The sequence below is a fragment of the Eubalaena glacialis genome, chromosome 1, assembly GCF_028564815.1.
Source record: "Eubalaena glacialis isolate mEubGla1 chromosome 1, mEubGla1.1.hap2.+ XY, whole genome shotgun sequence".
Classification (NCBI taxonomy): Eukaryota; Metazoa; Chordata; class Mammalia; order Artiodactyla; family Balaenidae; genus Eubalaena; species Eubalaena glacialis.
In genome coordinates, this window is record NC_083716.1 from 86,317,965 (window position 1) to 86,342,595 (window position 24,631).

The following is a 24,631-nucleotide window of genomic DNA, read 5'->3' on the forward strand; positions in this document are numbered from 1 at the left end:
CTCTTAGTGAAGTTTGAGTTGACATTCTCATTTGTGAAGGCAATGAATAATAAGCATTTCTCTAATTCTTATTTGCAAATCCTCCTAAAACTTAATGTTAGGTATAATTGAGATCATTTATTTATTCAGAGTGACTAAATGATACGCAGCTACTTGTCAGAGAGAGAATGATTATACCTCTTTACCCTTGAAGTTTGGAAAAACTATAATACATAAAAATGCTTTTGAATTAAAAAAAAAAAAAAAGAATGACTAAATGGTGACTGATGCATTGATGTAAAACCCTGGTTACCTTTCTGAAATGACGATACTGTTGGACTCAAGGTACAGTTTCTCAAGGACAGGACACCCGGAGGCACAGCAGAGCACCTGGGGGGAAAGTCAAGTCAGGGTGAGGCAGTGTCGCTGGTCATTTTCCCCATGTGCTTATCACTAGAACCTCCACACGGATGCAGTTCAGCTACTGTTGTAGAAATGAGTGCCTTTGGGACTTCCCCGGCGGTCCAGTGGTTAAGACTCCACGCTTACAGTGCCGGGGGAACAGGCTAGATCCCTATTCAGGGAACTAAGATCCCACATGCCGTGCAGGGCGGCCAAAACATAAAATAAAACAAGGTAAAATTAAAAAGGAAAGAAAAAAATGCCTTTGGACATTTTGTTACAGACTCTATCTCAGGCCGGGAGTGCCAGTGGACGGCTGATAAAATTACGGTGTTAAAGGGCCACGCTTTAATGCCACGGGAGCACACACTTCGGGCACCTGGAACCAACCAGGATAGGTATCAGCCCATCATTCAGGCATATCCTGACCTGTACAAAGTGGAACTGGAGATGGTGACCTAGCACGTTCTCATTATTGGATACAGTTTGTTTAACCAACGGAAGGAAACATGTAAAACGCCTTTCCTTACTTCTCAATGCCAATCTGGGTTTATAAAGGATGTACTAATAGGACAAACTTTCTCAACAACTATTTCTACATTTTCTCACTGGACCTTTACTGCCATCTCCACCTCCAGAGTCTCTCCGCGCCCTTCCTTCCTGTTCTGGAGGGAGCAGCTCTCAAGGAAGGAGCCCTAGGAAGGAAGTCGGGCAGCTGTAGCCACGGACGGCCCAAGTGAACGGCCACTTATCTCTTGGGGAGGTGCCCAGGTGGCACTTCACAGATGAACAGCTTTGCTGGGATGTACTTATCTGCACTTGGTTTGAAAGTGGAGTGTTCTGGGTGTGTGAAGTCAGTTAACCTCTGACAGAACTGAGTAGTACCAGATCTAAGTTCCAAAGGCTGCAGGGCCCAGGACCCACGAGTCCACTTTCAAACCCAGCTGTGTACATGAACAGTGGCTTCTAGGAGCCGAACTGCAAACAAGAAAAGGGTGTGAGAACCTTTCTGAGGCTCGGCCTCGGCCCTGAGAACACTCGTGGGGAAACTCAGGCAGCTAAAAGCTCAGTCCAGAGCTAACTCTAAGGCTTTTCAAAGCTCAGCACGTACTTGGTGCAGACCATCAGGAGAGCCACTGCTCAGGAGACACCAGAACTCGTCAGAGGCACCAAGAGAAACAGGATGGATTCTGAGATACCAAATTCTAACTATGAGGATTTTGTAACTCCTTTCTGTAAGGCCGTTTAAAGAACCCTATTATCTGGATAATAGGATGATTAAACTGAAGCCACCGCTGGGCTTCAATCCCCCATTACACCAAGAATTTAAAACTGCTTATTACTGGGTAACAAACCAAAGAAATATGTTTACCTCCGTCCATGTAATTCCTATCCGGTTAAGGACTAAAACCTTCAGTGCAGCAAACGTTCCAGTTGGAGATGGTGAACGGGAGGGAAATTTTAGTCTGTTTTCACTGTGTAGAAGAAGAGACACGATGAGCTTATGGCGATAGAGGAGGCCCAACTGAGACAGTCACTGAAAGCAATAGTTTGGGATTTGATATGAGGAGTCTGGTTTGTTTCAACCTTAAAATGCGATTATACTAAACACAAAGTGAGTCAAGACTGTCTAATTTTTAATAGTTACAAGATACAACTTGGTATCTGACATGCAGACATGTGTTTATGGGGTTAGGGCCGCGGTGAGGCTGCAGATTTCCTGAAACACAAGGCTCAGGCACTGATTTGTGAGGTCAGCTTCTGGCTTCACAAGCTGCGGCTCTGGACACTGTAAAATTCAGTCCCGCTCTCAAGAGTCTTACTGACGTGCTAGGTTGTGGGCTAGAATTCTGCTTCTAAACAGAGCCTGCTAACGGGATGGATGAAATAAATTACTGCCCTAAAGTTCTCTCGCAAGATCCTAATCTCAGGAGGTACCCCATATCTTTTTTTTTCTCAGAAGGTATCCCATCTTGACAGTCATTGTGAATGAAGATACTATTAAAGCCCTTATTTCCAGAAAAGGTGACGCCATGGGTCAGAGTACACTCTTTGCTCTATTTGGAAGGACAACTAATTTAGGCCTGTCCATCTCCTCCACCGAACCTGCCTGGGCCAGGAGCAACTCACCTGCACGTGTAAAGTCGGCTCAGGTGTGAAAGGGGGAGCCTGGCCGAGCCCTTGGAAAGTTAGGTTCTGAGATTAAAACTAATCAGACACTCAAGAAGGCCTGGAAAATTGTGACATTAGTAAAATACAGAGCTCAGTGAAAATTCCTTATCAGAACTGAATTAAGCAGCACCCCAATGAAATGACTCATTCCTAAAGCAATTAAGTGCTGGAAGGTTGAGAATGTACAAACACCTTTAATCACATCTCCTTCTCCCCACTTAAATATCAAAGTCCCCAGATGGGCCATCTTCTATGGTCAGGCCTATTAAGAAACATGAAGACCTTCCAGCTCAATAGAGTAAGCCACCCCGCCGCGCTGCCCGCATCAAAAGTAAAACACATTACCTATTAATGAATCACCTCAGGTGACCATTTGAAAAACTAGAATCATCAAAGAATATTAAGGAATAAGCTAAACTTAGATAAATTCAACTAAGCCGTCCTCCCCACCTCATTCCCACAGAGAGGCTGACAATTAGGCAACCCCATGTTCATACCTGAGATTAAGGACTTCCAGGTGCTTGAGCTGATCAGCAATATCTACGACTTCATCCCATGATGACAACAGGTTTTTTGACAAATCTATGCTTCTAACATCTAAATGCACATGTTAAGAAACAGTAATATGGAAAGATTCATAAAAGACAGGACAGTAATTACCTCAATTCTGGAACATGAGATCGTTCCCTTTTCACTTTATACCTTCTATTCTGCTTGAAATTTTTTCATGAGCACATATTACTTTTACCCATTTTAATCATCCAGCTGTTCATCCAGAAACTAAAAAGTTCATTGTCACATGCTGCAAACTTGAGACAGACACAATCAAATGAGTGAGAACCAAATGTCGTTAATGCTAAACCATTCTAGCATTATCCAACAAAAAGAGAAAAACCAACAGTGATGGCAATTGTGATCATCGAGCACCTCAGGTGCGCCCATGGGCCTTGCCCTTGGCACTGAGGAGCCCCTGCAGCCTCACACCAAGCACATGCATCTCCTCCTGGAGGGCACCGCTGAGCTCTGTGCTGCAGGAATCCCCAGGTAAGGAGAGGCACCTCCGGGGGCCAACAGGGTTAGCTTGGACACATGTTCAAAAGTGCTAAGAATGGCCTGCAATTCAGAGGGTCTCCTGTGGATTGGACAGAGCGAGTGTGACACCCACCGTCCCTGGTACAGGAATCCAGAGGGGGTAAACCAGTAGAACAGAAAGAGAAAGGCACCTGATGCCAGGGGGGAGTGCTGGCAGTGCCATCAAGAGGCCAAACCCCTGGGCAAGAGACAGAAAGAAGCTTGGAGCGGGACTGGACCAGCTCAAGGAGAATCTCACATGCTACTCTGATACGTGTAGAAGCTGTTCAGTTCATTCCTCTGTTCTGCAAATAACGACTGGGGGCCAGGTGTCTAGCAGTGAACACGCCGATCAGTAAGCACGTGCATCTCTGGTGTGCCAGACACAGACACATATCCGAGTACCAGCGCCGGGCCCGCAGCAAAGGGGGTGTGTGAGGAATTTACACACGTTGCTCACGGAAGACCACCTTCTCTGTAAGGTGATGTGTGAGCAGAGAACTAAAGGAAATGAGGGAATGCCATCCTGGAGAAGAGCATCAGGGCAGAAGGGATGACATAAGCAAAGGCCCGGAGGACGGAACAGGTTTGGCCTACGGCCGGGACGGCAAGCTCCCGTGTGCGCGGGCAGAGGGAGTGGCGGTCTGGAAGGGAGGTGCCCGAGGCCTCGGGGGCCAGGCCAGATCACAAAGGGCCTTGCAGGACCTTTGTTAGTCTCTGCCTGAAAGGGGAGCTACTGGTGTGAGCGGATTTAGGCCTCTAAAAGGTCACTCTGCTGCTGTGCTAAGGAACAGACTGCAGGGAAACGACGACGGAGCAGACAGAGGAGCTGGCGGGTTCCTGAGCAACCCGGGCTCAGACCAGACTGGGCGCTGGAGGGGGCGGGCTCGGGTTTGGTGCCCTGACGGGAAAGCGGAGCTGCTGGGACTTGCCGCTGGATTCAGAGGAGAGAGGTGAGAAAAAAGGAAGAGTTACATTAACTCCAAGGTTTTTGGCCAGTGCCACTGGAGCTGCCCTCTCCCGAGACAGGAAAGACTACAGATGAGCAGGTTGCAGGGGACTTAACGTCCCGGCGTGTTCAGTTCACGAGGACCACGAGACACCCACACAGAGGTATCAGGTACACAGCAGACAGACAGGTCTGAGAGGGGGCGGGTCTGGGCTAGAGGCAGAAGTGCAGGAGCCCGGCATCTGCAGGCCGCACACGTCTCCTCAGGAGCATGTGTAAACAGAGAGGCCGAGGGTCAGGGGTCTGGGCCTGGGGTGCAGCGACCTCTGCAACAGAGACTGAGAAGGACAGGCCGACGCAGGAAAGAGAACCAGGATCAAAGAACAACTACCTGCATCCCGCATGGTCCACTGGGTGCCGGAAGCATTCTCCTTTATCACGGAAGGAAAAAACAGAGGCGCAGAGCAGTCAGTAACCGTGCCGCCTGGTGCAGACAGGTGTGAATTTAAACCCAAATCAGCCTCAATCCAAAGCCCATTTTCTGACAGCCCACCATGCCACAGGGCGTCTTTATGCATAGAACACGGAGAAAGTAGCTTTTAATAAAAATAGTGGCGTCCATCGACAGGGTTGGTTGAAGAGGAAAGCCTTTTAGGCAGGTACCAGTTAGGAAGCTCCACGAGGTGGCAGGAAGAGGGAAAAGAAGGCAGTGGACATGCACAGAAGGGGATGAACCCAACCCGGCCGGCACCCGCTGGCTGTGGGTGAACTAGGGCCAGACAGCTAAGGACCGTTCTGACGGCTTTAAATGCTTGTGTTTTAGGCGGTCCTGCAAGCATCCACACAACCTCCTCCAGTTTGCTGGTGGGTCGCAGGCCTAAGCTATTTACTCTTCGGCTCTTCAGGGAACAGCTTGCCGGCTCCCGACCTAAGGAGACTCTAGAAGAACCCGGGGCGCAGCAGGGACTTGGAAATAACGCCCAGAACCCTGGGGGCAGGATTCTTATGCCCTAAAGATGAGACACAGAGCAGCATGACACGTCCAAGCTCCGGGTCTCACTGCCGGCAGAGTGAAGTTCAGTGGCGGACACGGCAAAGAAAAGCTGGGCTTTTTTCCCCTAGTAGCACAACTACCACCTAAAGGTGCCAAATCAAACAGAAGGAGAAGTTGCTAGACACCAGCTAGACAGAGCATCCTCGGCAGCCACCTGGCCGAAAGCTCCCTCCGAGGGTCTCAAAGCCACCACAGGAGCAGAGGGGCTTGACCCCGACGTGGGCGTCCCCTCCGGTCCCCGCAGCGCGGCCCCTCGTGCCGCCCCGTGTCCCACGGCCGCTCCACCCGAGCCGCGGGCCCTCGTGTGATGGCTGAGCCGGGCGCGTCTCAGGGCTGGCAGTCCAACTCCAGCCGCCCTTTGTTTCCACCACCTCTGCTAACTCTGGGCCATTAAGTTGGTGGGAAAGGGTTCGAGGCCACTCATTCTCCACTCACTCATGCTTTCCATTGTGTAGCCCGAATTATACATATTTCTGCTAGTCTGTACAGAGCACAGAGACCACCCGCATTCTGATACCAACTCCAGACAGGCCAACGGTCGTGAATGTCGTCCCCGCGCGCGTGCACACACACACACACACACACACACACACACGCACACACACACGCACACACACACGCAGTCCAGGGAGGTCCTGGAGCTCTCGTTCCTGTGGGCAGAGGATCTTCCCCACGTTCAGAGCCGCCCGGTGAGGCATCTCTTCCCCAGCGGAGCTCTCCAACCTGACACACTCCCACTGCCTTCAGCCCCAGCTGAGCGAATGACCTCAGAGAGGAATCAGCTTAAAAACGGTGACTGGATTAAACACACCAGGCAATCCTTCAACTTCGGGCAAGAATTCAATCAGCAAGTGCAAGGCATTCGTCACCGAGTCTGCAGATATCGGCGGTGACTTGGTTATCTCACCAAACCTCATTGCCTCACGTCTTGGGGGACGTTCTTCCCCAGCAGAGAGAGCGGTATAAACAAACGAGACGCTGATTCCCCAGCACGCTGCTGACAACTCCAATCAACCAAACAATTCACACGCCCAAACCCCTCTGCGGACCAGATCTTTTCTGTGTTGAAGATGAGCCTTGAACCGCCCGATTCCCAGTCTTCCAAAACCACTTAGGAGGAGGCCAGGCAGATTACAGAATGCGCTGGGCACCTCTGTGGCACTCTGCTCCTTACACGCTCCATTCCACACCCCGAAATGCCCTGACCCGGCTGCCTAACCTGCAGAGGGAACGACCTTTCCTGTCACCACAAAGCAGGTACCGCCAGGGTGGTTAGAAACATTTTGCTAAAGCAAGCTACTCTCATCTGCCATCTCTTCAGTCAAGAAACCTGACTGTAAGCTGCTACCTTTTGCATAAACTATTATGTACAGACTAGGCAGACTTAAGGAATTGGGAGAAGACCTTTTAAAGTCAGAGAAAGTCTATTTCATTCGCCACTGGGGTTTTTTTTTTTAAGGCCAAAAAAATGCATTTATTTGGGGTTTGTTTGGACTGCAGCCCAGGAGACACAGATCCAAGCAGCACTTGAATTGTGTTCCACCAGACTACAAAATGGAGCAAGTTTATTGGGAATTTTTTTAAACTTACCTCCTGTATTTTTAGTTGTGGGAATAAGAGTAATACAGGGCAAAAAAAACACACTCGTAAGAGAAGGTAGAGATAAGAGATGACAAACTTCGGAAAAGCCTGTTTTGAGGTATTATGACAAAACTGCATCCAGCTGCATGAACAGGAACCTTAATAAAGGAAAGAGTTTATCTTCCTCCCTCACAGGAAGGCAGTCGGGGCTGGTGCAGTGGCCCGGGTACCATCCAGGATGCCGGCCCCTCTCACCCCTTCCCTCCCAGTCCGCCCTGGATGGTGTTCTTCCCACAGGTTGGCTGCTGAGCCCTGGGCGTTCTGTCTGCGCTCAAGGCAGGGGAGGGCGGAGGGCAATGGACAAAAGCAGATCCAGCCACGTCTGTCCCCCTTGAAGGAGCCCCAACCAGAAACTCCCATGTGACATCTCCCTGGTCGGGGCAAGTCACACTGCCTCACCTGAAAGCAAAGGGTCTAGGAAGGTAACAGTTTCCCTGGGCAGTGACAACCCCAGGTGAGACCAAGTCCCTGTTAGGAGAACGGACACTGGGTAGGCAACCAGGGTGTCTGGCTCAAGTGTCAAAGCCAGTCAGACCCCAGTGACGAGTTCTCATTGGGAAGGATACTAGGACAAGCTTTGGCAATTCCTCCTTTGTCACCAGGACCATTTACTGCGCAGTTCCTCAAAGAAACTTCCTGCAACTTGTTCAGCTGACTGCATGAAAAACACATAGTTCACATGTATGCATAAACACATACGCTATCCATCGGCCCTTTAAAAAATTGAAAAGCATTTCAGACATATAAAAAGGCACCAGAAATAACAAATTCCAGTAGCCACCACCCAACTTAAGAAATAAAGCATTACTGTAAAAAAAAAAGAAAAAGAAATAAAGCGTTACAAACATGACACACGTATGTGAAGCCCTCTGAGTCCCTTTCCATCACCCCCTCCCCTCCTCCTCCTCTGTTCCACGTAGGGAACCAGGGGCACTGCGTTCGACGTTGACTTAATCTTAAGCATTTCTTAATAGCTTTACTACATATCTCCATGTCCCTAAACAATTACAGTATTTTTGTATATTATGAAATTTGACATAAATGGTGGTATACTGCGTATATCCTCCTGCAACTGACTTTTTCCCTCAATAGTACGTTATTCAGCAGTAAGATGTAGCTATGTGGACACATGCTCCAGAGCACGCACCTTCACACCTTGTAGTTTGTTACTATACGGAGAGACCACAGGTAATTTATTTCCTCCCCTGGGACAGGTAGACTAGCCCCAACAGTGCTGAAGGACACACCCTTGTATAGTTTTTGCGCTCATGTGGGAAAGTCTCTCTAGGGATACAGCCTAGAGAGTGTGAGTGCGTGTCTTCAGCTTTTTTAGATACTCTCAGAAGCCACTTTTTCAGTGTAGAGAAGCTGTGTTGTTCTGTTCATTAAAAGAGCCCATGTGTTACAGAACACAGGGCCTGGAGCCAGACTGCCTGGGTTCCAACCCCGATCCCACCGCTCCTCTGGCCTGGGGTGAGTTAACATCCGTGAGCCTCCGAGTCCACATCTACACACCCACATCCACGGCAGCGTCACTCACTACCGTCATATGTGAGCAAACCAGGTGTCCACTGACCGATGAATAAAGTGTGCTCAATCCATACAATGGAATATTATTCAGCCTTGAAGAGGAAAGAAATTCTGACACATGCTGCAACATTTGTGAACCTGGAGGACATTATGCCGAGTGAACTAGGCCAGTCACAAAAGGACAAACACTGTACGACTGCATTTATATGAGGTACCTAAGTGGGCATCGACTTCACAGAGACAGAAGTAGAACGGTGGTTGCCAGGGGCTGGGTGGGGAGAGACGCGCAGCTGTTACTGAAGGGTCACAGGGTTTCAGTTTGGGAAGATGGAAAGGTTCTGAAGATGGAAGGTGATGATGGTTGCACAGCAGTGGGAATGTACCGAACGCTGCTGAACTATACGCTTAAAAATGGTTAAGATGGTAAATTTCGCATTACGTATATTTTACAATTTTAAAATGCTATGATAATTTTTAAAATTTTATTTATTTATTTATTTTTGGCTGCGTTGGGTCTTCGTTGCTTCACGCGGTCTTTCTCTCGTTGTGGTGAGAGGGGGCTACCCTTTGCGGTGCGCGGGCTTCTCACAGCGGTGGCTTCTCTTGTTGCGGAGCACGGGCTCTAGGCCTGCGGGCTCAGTGGTTGTGACACGTGGGCTCAGTAGTTGTGGCGCGTGGGCTTAGCTGCTCGGCGGCATGTGGGATCTTCCCGGACCAGGGCTCAAACCCATGTCCCCTGCATTGGCAGGCGGATTCTTAACCACTGCGCCACCAGGGAAGTCCATGCTATGATAATTTAGTGAGTCGGTATTTGTGAAACTCTCAGAATACTGCGTGACATACAGTAAGTCACTTTATAAGTATTTATAAAAATAAACATAAAATTGACAACCTTTGGGGGGAATACTAAGACCACCATGCAAGGCATCAGCTATTACAATCACCAGAAACTAGGGGGAAAAGACAGCAGCAATGTTCCAGGGCAGAGGCTCCCAAACTTTCTCAGTTCACAGGGCCCTTCAAAGTGTTTCAGTAATTTTCCAAGGTGCCCCTAGGCCAAAAGAAACACCTCACAGTTTCATTTAGTAAGCAGTTAGGGCCAAACAACTTAATAATTATTTATGTCCTACCAAACTAGTGTCTGTCTAGTGGGCACTGCACAACTTCCCGAACCCTGGAATCAGACTGGACCCTCACCACCTCCTTTTCCCGTTCCATGATGATTTTCAGGAGATACTGGCTTTTCTTTCAGCACAAGAACAGCCAAAAACCCAGCTCTGCAGGGAAATGACACCATGGGAAGGAACAGTAGGAATATCGTGAAACTGAACTAGCTCCAACTAGTAGTTTGCACCGTGTCCGACAGATGTCACTGTTTCCCTCTAAAATTCAAAATATCCTGTGGTGCCCCAGTGAGTTTCCTGCAGGCCCGGGAAACCTTGGTACAAAGCTTAGGGATCCAGGTCTGAATTCAGACACCACTCCAGAGCCACAGCCATCTCCAAGGAGAAACCACACATAATGGTCTTTATTTGGTTTTGATTCCTTTATTATGTCTTTTCTCGGTGCTACAAACTCAAAGCTGGTCAGCTGGAATTAATCAGGAGACAATACAATGGCTGGAAGTAGAGGTTTCCATCCCCAGCAGTGATGCCTACCATGCATGGCAGGATCTCAACCGCTATTCCCAACGGCTCTAACAGCTTAGGTATTACTTTGGAAATGAGGAAACTGAGGCTTAGAAGCCAGAATTAACTAACTCTAACTGCTGTCAGGGCTAGAAAGTGGCTTAGCTGACACCTGAACCCAGCCTGACTGGCTCCAACATTGGGTCCTTCCCAGGAAAGACACTAGCTAATTACTGAACACACTGATACTCAGGCAGTAGAGTCCTTCACCAGAAAATTTCATGAGTTATGCAGCTGCTCATAAACTAGGGGAGGAAAAATCTGTTCGCATCTGTTGTTAATATTCAGAGCCCATGGTGCTCTCTGAAAGAGATTAACCAATGGGGGGGAAAAAGTGCCTCTTTTGGGTAAATAATACTTAAATATTTGCATTTTAAATGGAAAAAATAGGGACTTCTCTGGTGGTCCAGTGGGTAAGACTCCACGCTCCCAATGCAGGGGGCCAGGGTTCGATCCCTGGTCAGGGAACTAGATCCCACATACATGCTGCAACTAAGTCTGTGTGCCGCAACTGAAGGAGCCCGTATGCTGCAAGTAAGACCCGGAGCAGCCAAAATAAATTAATTAATTAAAAAAAAATAAAATAAATGGAAAAAATAAAGCAAAGAACTCTAACCCTATGAAGCACATAGCTCTATAAATCAACAGCAAAAACCATTCACGTTAGTAATCTCTCAGTGGTGCATTAGTCACGACTCTCTTTTGTTCAATTTATATATTCTAAATCCTTAACAATGAATGTATATTGTTTGTAATTAACAGTCAAGTTATTGCTTTTTCAAAAATCTTGATTTATTTTGAGTTTTTTCTTTTTTTTTTTTTTTTTTAAATGCTGGTCATCTGTGCTAAAAAGCAGAGATATCAAGAAATGAATTTACTGGGAGTTCCTTGATGGTCTAGTGATTAGGACTTGGCGCTTTCACTGCCATGGCCCGGATTCAATCCCTGGTTGGGAAACTGAGATCCCGCAAGCCGTGCAGTGTGGCCAAAATTTCAAAAAAAATTAAAAATTTTTTAAAAAAGAAAGAAATGTATTTACTCTTCAACACTATGCCCATGTGCACTTAAATTCTGTATCATGTTAAATCTTAATGACAATAATAACAACAAGAGGAACAAAAAGATAGCAAAGAATTTTACTCTGAACAAAAACCACAGTTCAATTCTTTTACTTTAGAGACAAAGTAAAAGATCGCAGGCCTATGCCAAGCAGTGGCAAATCTACTCTCCAAAGTGGCCACCAGGGGTCATTACTTGGACGCCTCATCCAGGTCAGGGTCAAACACCACGCACTGACCATCGCTGCTAAACCAGTGTAACCTGGGAGGTTCGTGTGCAGTTGTGCGCAGTTCCGTGTGAACATCAGCTTCCGCGCTCTCTGGTGCACGCGGTACCTCAGAGTGAGCAGTGAGCCTGTCTACAGGGCGTCGCTGTGTTCAGAGAGTTGGGGAGGACAGAGGAGTTCAAATGCAGCAGTTTCAAAATGCATTAGGTAGTGCCCCTCAGACTGCTACACAGTCACCTGCGGGTACTTCGTAAAAGCAAGAGCCCATGCATGGTATTCTGATCTAGTAGGTCTGGGATGGGACCCAGGATTCTGCATGTTTCAAAAGGAGCCCAGGTGATGAGGGTGTGCAGCAGAGATGGAAACCACTGGGTTCTAGAAGGTGCCATCATGCTACACGGCACAGGTAACAATGTAGACTTCTGTTTCCATTTTTGACTTATCATCCAGATGTCAACCTTAGTTCCTTAATAATTAGTCAATACAATAGAGTATGGTATAAATATTCATAATGGGCAAATCAGTGTTTTATTTCCAATCTAGGAAAGTCCTGTGCTAAAATAAGGATTTTAATTTCCCTGAACACTCAATCCTTGGATCCCTCTGATCTCAATTTACTGTTTTGCAGAAAAGATAAGACCACTTTGGGAGCAAAGTTCTGAGCACTGACATGCAGTCGGCTGACCTTAAATCCTGCACTTTGATGAAACTGTGAAAGTCGGCTCTACCATTATCACTTCCACTTACCTTTGCTGTTTTACAACAGAGTCAAAACCAATGGTTTCCACAGGTTTATTTCCAATTGTAACAATCTGCTCTTTTCCCTCTTCCTCTGGTTCATCCTCTAACGCATAGCGGTTCTTAATTGCAGTGAGAAAGTCTACTCCAAAATTTACTTTGTTTGGACGAATGAAGGATCCTCCCGTTGGGTGCCTGGGAAAGGAGAGGAACGGAACAGAGAAAATATCATCTATGGGGACCTTTAAATAAGATGACACACACAAAAATCCTTTATAAACTGTCACTCTGCCACAAATATAAAATGCATTTACAAATATATTAGCAAATAAAAGCAATTAAACAATTTTTAAAAAGAAGGAAAAAGAAAGTATCATCCACCATAAGGCAATGTTCTGAAGGTTTTCAAATTTTTCTGTATGCTGAAAAAGTAGAATCAGCATAAAAGGGAGAGTAATATACTAAAAAAAAAATGGGTAATTCATACAATTGATCATAAAGGGTTGTGTGCTGATGCAAGCATGTAAAATCCCAATAGATAAACAGACAAGAAATATGGAACAGATGATTCACAAAAGAGGAAAGAGAAGTATTAAATCCATGGGGGAAAAGTTTTACCTTGCTAATGATTAAGAAATGTAAATTGGGACTTCCCTGGTGGTCCAGTGGTAAAGAATCCACCTTCCAATGCAGGGGACATGGGTTCGATCCCTGGTCGGGGAACTACATGCTGTGCGGCAACTAAGCCCGCGCACCACAACTACTGAGCTCTCGCGCCTCAACAAGAGAACCTGCGTGCGGCAAACTACAGAGCCCACGCACCCTGGAGCCCGCGCGCCACAGCTAGAGAGAGAAAACCCATACGCCACAACTAGAGAGAAGCCCACGCACCGCAACAAAGACCCGACGCAGCCAAAATTAAATAAATAAAATATTTTTAAAAAAATAAATGTAAATTCAAGCAATGAAACTATTTTCAACAAATCGAGCAAAAAATAAAGTCCTAACACTCAAAGACTGAAAGGTTGGGTTAGTTCTTGACTGTATAATCCTACTCCTGGGAATGTGTCAGCAGGCAATAATTTACAAATAAAAACAAAATTGCATTTACAAAGAGTCTATATAATAGCATTTTTTTGGTAATTGAGCAACTCTGGAAACCATAAAAATTCCCAGCTGGACAGGAACTATTAAGTAAACCAGACATATGCAGTCATTAAAATATTGTAGCTATAATACTTAATAAAATTACTTACAGAATAATGCTAAGATTTCTAAAAATTGAACCAAATTGTACATGACACAACTACAGAGGAATCATATCTATGGCTAGACAAAGATCGAATAAGGACACAAAGAAATGAAAACATTTGTGGATAACAGGGTATGTACAAAAATCTTTTAAATGATAACTTGAACTAAATGAAAGTTCAAATATGGGACTAAAATAGAGCATGTGGAAAGAAGTCTATAGAAATATAGGATATTTTATCACAATTTATATTCAGGTTTTATAACAATTTTTAGTAATAATCTCTAGAAGAATTTAATAAAATATTAATCATATTGCTGTATGTAATGACTGTTGTCAGGGTTTCCAAGAGATTCAAAACAGATCTTTAGACACATTATATTTCAGCATTCAGCACTGCATCATGGAAATGATACCTTACTTTCAGGGAAATCTAAGTATGCCTATAAAACAGCTGTAGAGCAGAAGCAAGAAGAACTACAATCCTGCAGCCTGTGGAACAAAAACCACATTCACAGAAAGACAGACAAGATGAAAAGGCAGAGGGCTATGTACCAGATGAAGGAACAAGATAAAACCCCAGAAAAACAACTAAATGAAGTGGAGATAGGCAATCTTCCAGAAAAAGAATTCAGAATAATGATAGTGAAGATGATCCAGGACCTCGGAAAAAGAATGGAGGCAAAGATCGAGAAGATGCAAGAAATGTTTAACAAAGACCTAGAAGAATTAAAGAACAAACAAACAGAGATGAACAATACAATAACTGAAATGAAAACTACACTAGAAGGAATCAATAGCAGAATAACTGAGGCAGAAAAACGGATAAGTGACCTGGAAGACAAAATGGTGGAATTCACTGCTGTGGAACAGAATAAAGAAAAAAGAATGAAAAGAAATGAAGACAGCCTAAGAAACCTCTGGGACAACATTAAACGCAACAACATTCACATTACAGGGGTCCCAGAAGGAGAAGAGAGAGAGAAAGGACCAGAGAAAATATTTGAAGAGATTACAGTCGAAAACTTCCCTAACATGGGAAAGGAAATAGCCACCCAAGTCCAGGAAGCGCAGAGAGTCCCATACAGGATAAACCCAAGGAGAAACACGCCGAGACACACAGTAATCAAACTGGCAAAAATTAAAGACAAAGAAAAATTATTGAAAGCAGCAAGGGAAAAACAACAAATAACATACAAGGGAACTCCCATAAGGTTAACAGCTGATTTCTCAGCAGAAACTCTACAAGTCAGAAGGGAGTGGCATGATATACTTAAAGTGATGAAAGGGAAGAACCTACAACCAAGATTACTCTACCCGGCAAGGACCTCATTCAGAGCTGATGGAGAAATCAAAAGCTTTATAGACAAGCAAAAGCTAAGAGAATTCAGCACCACCAAACCAGCTCTACAACAAATGCTAAAGGAACTTCTCTAAGTCGGAAACACAAGAGAAGAAAAGGATCTACAAAAACAAACCCAAAACAATTACGAAAATGACCATGGGAACATACATATCAATAATTACCTTAAATGTGAATGGATTAAATGCTCCAACCAAAAGACACAGGCTTGCTGAATGGATACAAAAACAAGACCCATATATATGCTGTCTACAAGAGACCCACTTCAGACCTAGGGACACATACAGACTGCAAGTGAGGGGATGGAAAAAGATATTCCATGCAAATGGAAATCAAAAGAAAGCTGGAGTAGCAATACTCGTATCAGATAAAATAGACTTTAAAATAAAGAATGTTACAGGATACAAGGAAGGACACTACATAATGATCAAGGGATCAATCCAAGAAGAAGATATAACAATTATAAATATATATGCACCCAACATAGGAGCACCTCAATACATAAGGCAACTGCTAACAGCTATAAAAGAGGAAATCGACGGTAACACAATAATAGTGGGGGACTTTAACACCTCACACCAATGGGCAGATCATCCAAAATGAAAATAAATAAGGAAACAGAAGCTTTAAATGACACAACAGACCAGATAGATTTAATTGATATTTCTAGAACATTCCATCCCAAAACAGATTACACTTTCTTCTCAAGTGCGCACGGAACATTCTCCAGGATAGATCACATCTTGGGTCACAAATCAAGCCTCAGTAAATTTAAGAAAACTGAAATCGTATCAAGCATCTTTTCTGACCACAACGCTATGAGATTACAAATGAATTACAGGGGAAAAAAAGTAAAAAACACAAACACATGGAGGCTAAACACTATGTTACTAAATAACCAAGAGATCACTGAAGAAATCAAAGAGGTAATCAAAAAATACCTAGAGACAAATGACAATGAAAACACGATGATCCAAAACCTATGGGATGCAGCAAAAGCAGTTCTAAGAGGGAAGTTTATAGCTATACAAGCCTACCTCAAGAAACAAGAAAAATCTCAAATAAACAATCTAACCTCACACCTAAAGGAACTAGAGAAAGAAGAACAAACAAAACCCAAAGTTAGCAGAAGGAAAGAAATCATAAAGATCAGAGCAGAAATAAATGAAATAGAAACTAAGAAAACAATAGCAAAGATCAATAGAACTAAAAGCTGGTTCTTTGAGAAGATAAACAAAATTGATAAACCATTAGCCAGACTCATCAAGAGGGAGAGTACTCAAATCAATAAAATTAGAAATGAAAAAGGAGAAGGTACAACAGACACTGCAGAAATACAAAGCATCCTAAGAGACTACTACAAGCAACTCTATGCCAATAAAATGGACAACCTGGAAGAAATGGACAAATTCTTAGAAAGGTATAACCTTCCAAGACTGAACCAGGAAGAAATAGAAAATATGAACAGACCAATCACAAGTAATGAAATTGAAGCTGTGATTAAAAATCTTCCAAGAAACAAAAGTCCAGGACCAGATGGCTTCACAGGTGAATTCTATCAAACATTTAGAGAAGAGCTAATACCCATCCTTCTCAATCTCTTCCAAAAAACTGCAGAGGAAGGAACACTCCCAAACTCATTCTATGAGGCCACCATCACCCTGATACCAAAATCAGACAAAGATACTACAAAAAAAGAAAATTACAGACCAATATCACTGATGAATATAGATGCAAAAAACCTCAACAAAATACTAGCAAACAGAATCCAACAACACATTAAAAGGATCATACACCACGATCAAGTGGGATTTATCCCAGGGATCCAAGGATTCTTCAATATACGCAAATCAATCAATGTGATACACCATATTAACAAACTGAAAAATAAAAACCATATGATCATCTCAAAAGATGCAGAAAAAGCTTTTGACAAAATTCAACACCCATATATGATAAAAACTCTCCAGAAAGTGGGCATAGAGGGAACCTACCTCAACATAATAAAGGCCATATACGACAAACCCACAGCAAACATCATTCTCAATGGTGAAAAACTGAAAGCATTTCCTCTAAGATCAGGAACGAGACAAGGATGTCCACTCTCACCACTATTATTCAACATAGTTTTGGAAGTCCTAGCCACAGCAATCAGAGAAGAGAAAGAAATAAAAGGAAGACAAATTGGAAAAGAAGAAGTAAAACTGTCACTGTTTGCAGATGACATGATACTATACATAGAGAATCCTAAAGATGCCACCAGAAAACTACTAGAGCTAATCAATGAATTTGGTAAAGTTGCAGGATACAAAATTAATGCACAAAAATCTCTTGCATTCCTATCCACTAATGATGAAAAATCAGAAAGAGAAATCAAGGAAACACTCCCATTTACCACTGCAACAAAAAGAATAAAATACCTAGGAATAAACCTACCTAGGGAGACAAAAGCCCTGTATGCAGAAAACTATAAGACACTGATGAAAGAAATTAAAGATGATACCAACAGATGGAGAGATATACCATGTTCCTGGATTGGAAGAATCAATATTGTGAAAATGACTATACTACCCAAAGCAATCTACAGATTCAATGCAATCCCTATCAAATTACCAATGGCATTTTTTACGGAACTAGAACAAAAATTCTTAAAATTTGTATGGAGACACAAAAGACCCCGAATAGCCAAAGCAGTCTTGAGGGAAAAAAATGGAGCTGGAGGAATCAGACTCCCTGACTTCAGACTATATTACAAAGCTACAGCAACCGAGACAATATGGTACTGGCACAAAAACAGAAACATAGATCAATGGAACATGTTAGAAAGCCCAGAGACAAACCCACGCACCTATGGTCAACTAATCTATGACAAAGGAGGCAAGGATATACAATGGAGAAAAGACAGTCTCTTCAATAAGTGGTGCTGGGAAAACTGGACAGCTACATATATAAAAGAATGAAATTAGAACACTCCCTAACACCATACACAAAAATAAATTCAAAATGGATTCGAGACCTAAATGTAAGACCGGACACTATAAAACTCTTAGAGGAAAACATAGGAAGAACACTCTTTGACATAAATCACAGCAAGATCTTTATTGATCCTCCTCCTAGAGTAATGGAAATAAAAACAAAAATAAACAAATGGGACCTAATGAAACTTCAAAGCTTTTGCACAGCAAAGGAAACCATACACAAGATGAAAAGACAACCCTCAGAATGGGAGAAAATATTTGCAAACGAATCAATGGACAAAGGATTAATCTCCAAAATACATAAACAGCTCATGCAGCTCAATATTAAAGAAACAAACAACCGAATCCAAAAATGGGAAGAAGACCTAAATAGATATTCTCCAAAGAAGACATACAGGTGGCCAAGAAGCACATGAAAAGCTACTCAACATCACTAATTATTAGAGAAATGCAAATCAAAACTACAATGAGGTATCACCTCACACCAGTTAGAATGGGCATCATCAGAAAATCTACAAACAACAAATGCTGGAGAGGGTGTGGAGAAAAGGGGACCTTCTTGCACTGTTGGTGGGAATGTAAATTGATACAGCCACTATGGAGAACAGTATGGAGGTTCCTTAAAAAACTAAAAATAGAATTACCATATGATCCAGCAATCCCACTACTGGGCATATACCCAGAGAAAACCGTAATTCAAAAAGACACATGCACCCCAATGTTCATTGCAGCACTATTTACAATAGCCAGGTCATGGAAGCAATCTAAATGCCCATCAACAGACGAATGGATAAAGAAGTTGTGGTACATATATACAATGGAATATTACTCAGCCATAAAAAGGAACGAAATTGAGTCATTTGTTCAGACGTGGATGGATCTAGAGACTGTCATATAGAGTGAAGTAAGTCAGAAAGAGAAAAACAAATATCGTGTATTAATGCATGTATGTGGAACCTAGAAAAATGGTACAGATGAACCGGTTTGCAGGGCAGAAGTTGAGACAGAGATGTAGAGGACAAATGTATGGACACCAAGGGGGGAAAGCAGCAGGGGGGTGGGGATGGTGGTGTGCTGAATTGGGCGATTGGGATTGACATGTATACACTGATGTGTATAAAATGGATGACTAATAAGAACCTGCTGTTTAAAAAAATAAATAAAATTAAATTTAAAAATTAAAAAAAAAAAACAAAACGAAAAACACCCAGCTATAAATGTTAATATCATTTGATCACGTTACAGAATAAATGATGAAATACATGAATTGCCAAAAATTGTATGATAAACACTATTTTGGCTTACACTCTTTAACTCTTTTAAACAAATGAAACTTCCCGAGAAGTCACCATAATTAAAGAGGATGAAAATAATACTGATGATAAATTTTGTCAATATAAACATATATACATTTTCTTCTGGGAGGTGGGTCCACAGAGATTACCAGATTGTAAAAGGAACCTGGAATCTCGGAAAGTCAGAAGTGATGTCAGGGCAAAAAGAAGGGGCCCGGAGGTCGTGAGAACCCCCAGAGAGGGTGGTGTCCTGGAAAGCAGTGGAGACAGTGGACAACCGTGTCCAGGGCTGTGAAAGCCCGGAAGGTGACAGCTGAGTTTGGCCAGTGAATCTAGTAACCGGAAAGTGACCCTGCTAGAAGCAGCTGGGGTGGGGCTGTGGGACAAGCTCCAGAGAGTGAGAGGAGAGTGGGCTCAGACTCCTCTCATCTGCAGGAGATCCAATGGAAAGGGGAGAGGAGGGATGGAAAGGGGAGAGGAGGGATGGAAAGGGGAGAGGAGGGATGGAAAGGGGAGAGGAGGGATGGAAAGGGGAGAGGAGGGATGGAAAGGGGAGAGGAGGGATGGAAAGGGCAGATGTTTTAAGATGGGAGAAAGTACCAAACTTACATGAGACAAAAATAACCCAATGGAGAGGGGGAAATTGTCGATGCAGGAAATTAAATTCTCCGTTGCAGCAGAATCAGGTCCTGAGTCTGTCTGCTGTGATATCAGAGGATCACTGGCTACCAGAAGCTGCTTAGAAAATATTTCATTTTCTTTTCACACAGAAAAGGCTCGTAGTGTGAAGAACACAGTTCTAACAAACACATTTCTATCACTCAGCTAAAGAGATTAAATGTAGCTAGCCTCATTTTTATAGATATATTTTTTTAATTTTTAATTTTTGGCTGCGTTGGGTCTTTGTTGCTGCGCGCGGGCTTTCTCTAGCTGCAGCGAGCGGGGGTTACTCTTGGTTGTGGTGCGCGGGCTTCTCACTGCGGTAGCTTCTCTTGTTGCAGAGCACGGGCTCTAGGCACACGGGCTTCAGTAGTTGCAGCACACGGGCTTCAGTAGTTGCAGTGCGCGGGCTCTAGAGCGCAGGCTCAGTAGTTGTGGCGCACGGGCTTAGTTGCTCCGCGGCGTGTGGGATCTTCCCGGACCAGGGCTCGAACCCATGTCCCCTGCACTGGCAGGAGGATTCTTAACCACTGCGCCACCAGGGAAGTCCCTAGCCTCTTTTTTCTTTTTTTTAAGAGTTCAAACGGATCTACCCAAGAGATTACCTAGTCTAGGACTTCTCAAACTCAACCTGAAAAGCAGTCAGTCACCTGGAAAGCTTACTGGAACCCACCCCAAGGTGTGCACGCAGTGGGACTGGACTGGGTCCCAGGTTCTGCTGTTTAAAACAATGTGCCAGGGGATTCTGATGCAGGGGGGCCTCGTGTCCCACTTTAAGAAACTCTGATCTAATCCAATCCCATTTCAGTTGGGGATACTGGGGTCACAATCACAGAGGTAGCACAGCCAAGACTTGGATTCCTAACTACCAGTGCACCGTCCTTTCCTGCATTTCTGTCTTTATTCTCCTCACTACCACAAATTTTAGTAGTTATTAGATCCATCAGTAGATATTATTGTTATTTAGTAAAGAAATATGTATCTCAAAAAGAGAAATATATATCTAACTAGATCATAATTTTAAAATATTTTTGATTACTTCAATGTGACTAAGTTTCCTCTGTAATGCAATGTATTTTTTTTTCCTGCTTTTGAAAAGATTATGTTATGTCTCCAAAAAGGACACACAACATAAAAAAAGTCCTGGTCTAGTGTGTATTCCACAGAAGAAGTAGAATCTGAGTTGGACCTTGAAACATGAGTAGGAGCTTGATGAAAAAGTGGTGGTACTTGTCCTACAATAAGCATCAAACATGATCCTACATGAAAATCCCTATGAGAATAGAGAAAGCACAGCAAAAGCAGTACTACTGAAAATAAAACATTTCTAGAACCATAACATGTTAAATAAAATATTATGTTTTAAACAAAGGTGCTTCACCCACAATGTTCGCCGCAGCACTACATTACAATAGCTAAGACATGGAATCAACCTAAATGTCCATCAACAGATGAATGGATAAAGAAGATGCGGTGTGTATGTGTGTGTGTACACACACACACACACAGAGAAATATTACTCAGCCATAAAAAAGAATGAAAATAATGCCATTTGCAGCAACATGGATGGACTTAGAGATTATCACACTAAGTGAAGTAAGCCAGACAGAGACAAATATCAAATGATATCACTTATACACAGAATCTAAAAAAAAATGATACAATGAACTTATTTACAAAACAGAAATAGACCCACAGACATAGAAAACAAACTTATGGTTGGTTACCAATGGGGAAAGGGTGGGCGGAGAAGGATAAATTAGGAGTGTGGAATTAACATATACACACTACTATATATAAGTAGATAAACAACAAGGTCCTGCTGTATGGCACAGGGAAATATACCCAATATTTTGAAATAACCTATAAGGGAAAAGAATCTGAAAAAGATTATATATATATATATAAAACTGAATCGCTTTGCTGTACACCTGAAACTAACACGATACTGTAAATCAACTATACTTTAATAAATATAAAATAAAAATAAACAAAGGTGTTTCTTATGAAGTAAATCACAAAGATGACTTGTAGGTTGTCTCGTTTAATTTTCCATTATGACAGCACACAGTCCAATCTTGTGTCTACTGACAACTAAACCTTATGAATGTTAAACACTTTACATGTACAAGGCTGAATTAAATCCCAAGGTATGTTGTTAGGTGTCGGTAAAATAATTCCAGACAATTTAGAACACTCGTTTATGTACCTCAATCTATCTAAATGTATACAAACAAATGAGTTTTGCATCTAAGAGACTGTTCCTAGAGTCTCACGTTTATGAAACAGGCTTTGGCTTATGAAATAGTGAAATTTGAAATTTTAGTGAAATGAAATTATGAAATTTATGCAATAGTATTAGTTTTCCTTAAAGGAGTAACATTGGGGGGTGGAAATAGAAATAGGAAAATGTATTGTTCAAATATTATGTGACTGAAATGTAAAAATAAGTATGAGAGCACAAATTTTAAAACTAGCACATGTATAATAAATGCAAAAACAACAATGCAAAACAAATACCATGGTTTTCATTTCTGTCCTAAATTTGTAACAGTGGTAATGAACAATTCAAGAAGAGACCTTTGTTGCTGTTTAGTTTGGCTGCAGGCAGAAGAAAGAAGTCAGGAATGGTGTTAGGTGGGTGCAAAGGAGATGCTTGTGCCCTTTACAGATCAAAGGATAACATCAAAGATCAGTCTCCTCTGCAACATTCCTGGCAGGTTTCTCGGAAAAACAAACAGCCCAGCAAATAAAAAATGCTAGCTGAAGGAGTGCCCATCAATAACAGTAAATCTTCAAAGATAAACTAATAATTCAAAGATTCCACTGAGATCTTAGATTATTATCAAGATGCTGCATCTGAACACTGAAATCCTGAACCCTGCCTAAAAGAGAAAAAACTGGGGGAGGGGAGGGAGTGAAGGGGGAGAGTCCAAAATGTTTTCTCTTGTAAGCATTCGGCTTGTTCAAGTTCCTGCCTCCTTCGGCCCACCAATTACATATGCAGCTAGGAAAGTCCACATCCCAACCACGGCTCTTGCAGAAATGAAAGACTCTCACGAAGCACTATAATCAAGATTCAGTCTGCCCAACAGAGTTGTCAGATAAAATTCAGGTGCCCAGTTAAATCTGGATTTCAGATAAACAATCTGAAATTTGTTATATACTTAAAATTCTTCATTATAAGTATGTATGATGCATGTCCCATACTTACACCAATAAATGATTTACTGCTTATCTGAAATCCAAATTTCACCATGCATTTTATATTTTTATTTGCTGAATCTGGCAATACTACTCAAAGGTAAAAGGGTCCCCAACAGATTCCAAAACTCCTATAGTAAGTATCTTTCTTATTGGGGCTTGTTTAGATGCTGGGAAAGACTGGGTCTCTGGGGAGTTTCTAATAAATGTCGTTGACCTTGATATCCTGTTTGTTACAGGCATGCATAGAGCCTTTTCAGCAACACTGCATAACTAACCATTCACCATGAGAGGAGAAATATTCACTCTAATGTACATTGCTGTAATATCTAAAGAATTGACCTGGTGAACTCATTTTCCCAACAGAAAAAAAAAAAAACTCAGTAGATAAGCATCTTTTTGCACACTGCTTCTGAATGTCACAATTTCTGTTTTGCCCTGATTCATGGGAAGCTTCCCAAAATGAAATATGTCTCTTCAGCTTTTACAGAGATTCACCCTGCCTGTATCTATCAGCACATTTAGTGATTTCTTAAAAAATTATCCTATCACTTTATACCATACCAGAATATTTTATTTTCTTTATTTTTATTAATTTTTATTGGAGTATAGTTGCTTTATAATGTTTTGTTAGTTTCTGCTGTGCAGCAAAGTGAATCAGGTATATGTATACATATATCCACTCTTTTTTGGATTTCCTTCCCATTTAGGTCACCACAGAGCACTGAGTAGAGTTCCCTGTGCTATACAGTAGGTTCTCATTAGTTATCTCTTTTATACATAGTAGTGTATAGATGTCAATCCCAATCTCCCAATCCATTCCACCCCCCAGGAGAATATTTTATACTGATGCATTAATGCTCATTTAAGAACCTCAGAACACTTTCCAACAATCTTACGATGCACAGAGGATAAGTAAATCGAGGGGCTTCCGTTTGTTAAGTTAGCCAGTGTTGTGGACACGGTCTGGACACCATGTCCTCTCTGACACCAAATATTAAACTCCATTCATGGTGCTGAAGAAAAGTAAGATTTTAAGATTTCTTGCTCAACAGAAAAGAGAAATCATACAATTACTTAGAAAGGGAATATTTTCAATAAAAGCTAAGGGTAAACTACTGACCCGCACAGTTCTAAGAGTTTAGGGTATACCCTTTAGTTTAGGTTGAAAGAAAAGCACTGGAAATCTAGGGACAAGGCAGAGAGAAATTCAAAGTTCATCACCTTAACTGAACCTCTCAACTCCCCAAAAGACAAGAGACGGAGAACAGAAGCACCTGGGAGAGACACATAACTGGTTCACAGGCATAAATCTGGGATAAACCTGTACACTACTACTGTAAACCGACAGTGTCACAAATATTAATTAC

The 24,631-nt window shown here is 42.7% G+C and overlaps 1 protein-coding gene across 8 annotated transcripts in view; it reads right to left on the bottom strand.

Moving 5' to 3' along the window:
* The window catches only part of TBCE (tubulin folding cofactor E), a 115,020-nt gene that overhangs the window by 11,187 nt on the left and 79,202 nt on the right, over positions 1-24,631 (bottom strand). For all 8 annotated transcript variants that reach the window (XM_061182189.1, XM_061182225.1, XM_061182180.1 and 5 more), the window contains 5 exons: positions 12,519-12,704; positions 7,835-7,923; positions 3,051-3,150; positions 1,754-1,856; positions 293-369 (listed from right to left, as the gene is read on the bottom strand). In XM_061182189.1, the coding sequence (XP_061038172.1) occupies positions 293-369; positions 1,754-1,856; positions 3,051-3,150; positions 7,835-7,923; positions 12,519-12,704 (555 nt within the window). The remainder of the gene's footprint in view (positions 1-292; positions 370-1,753; positions 1,857-3,050; positions 3,151-7,834; positions 7,924-12,518; positions 12,705-24,631) is intronic.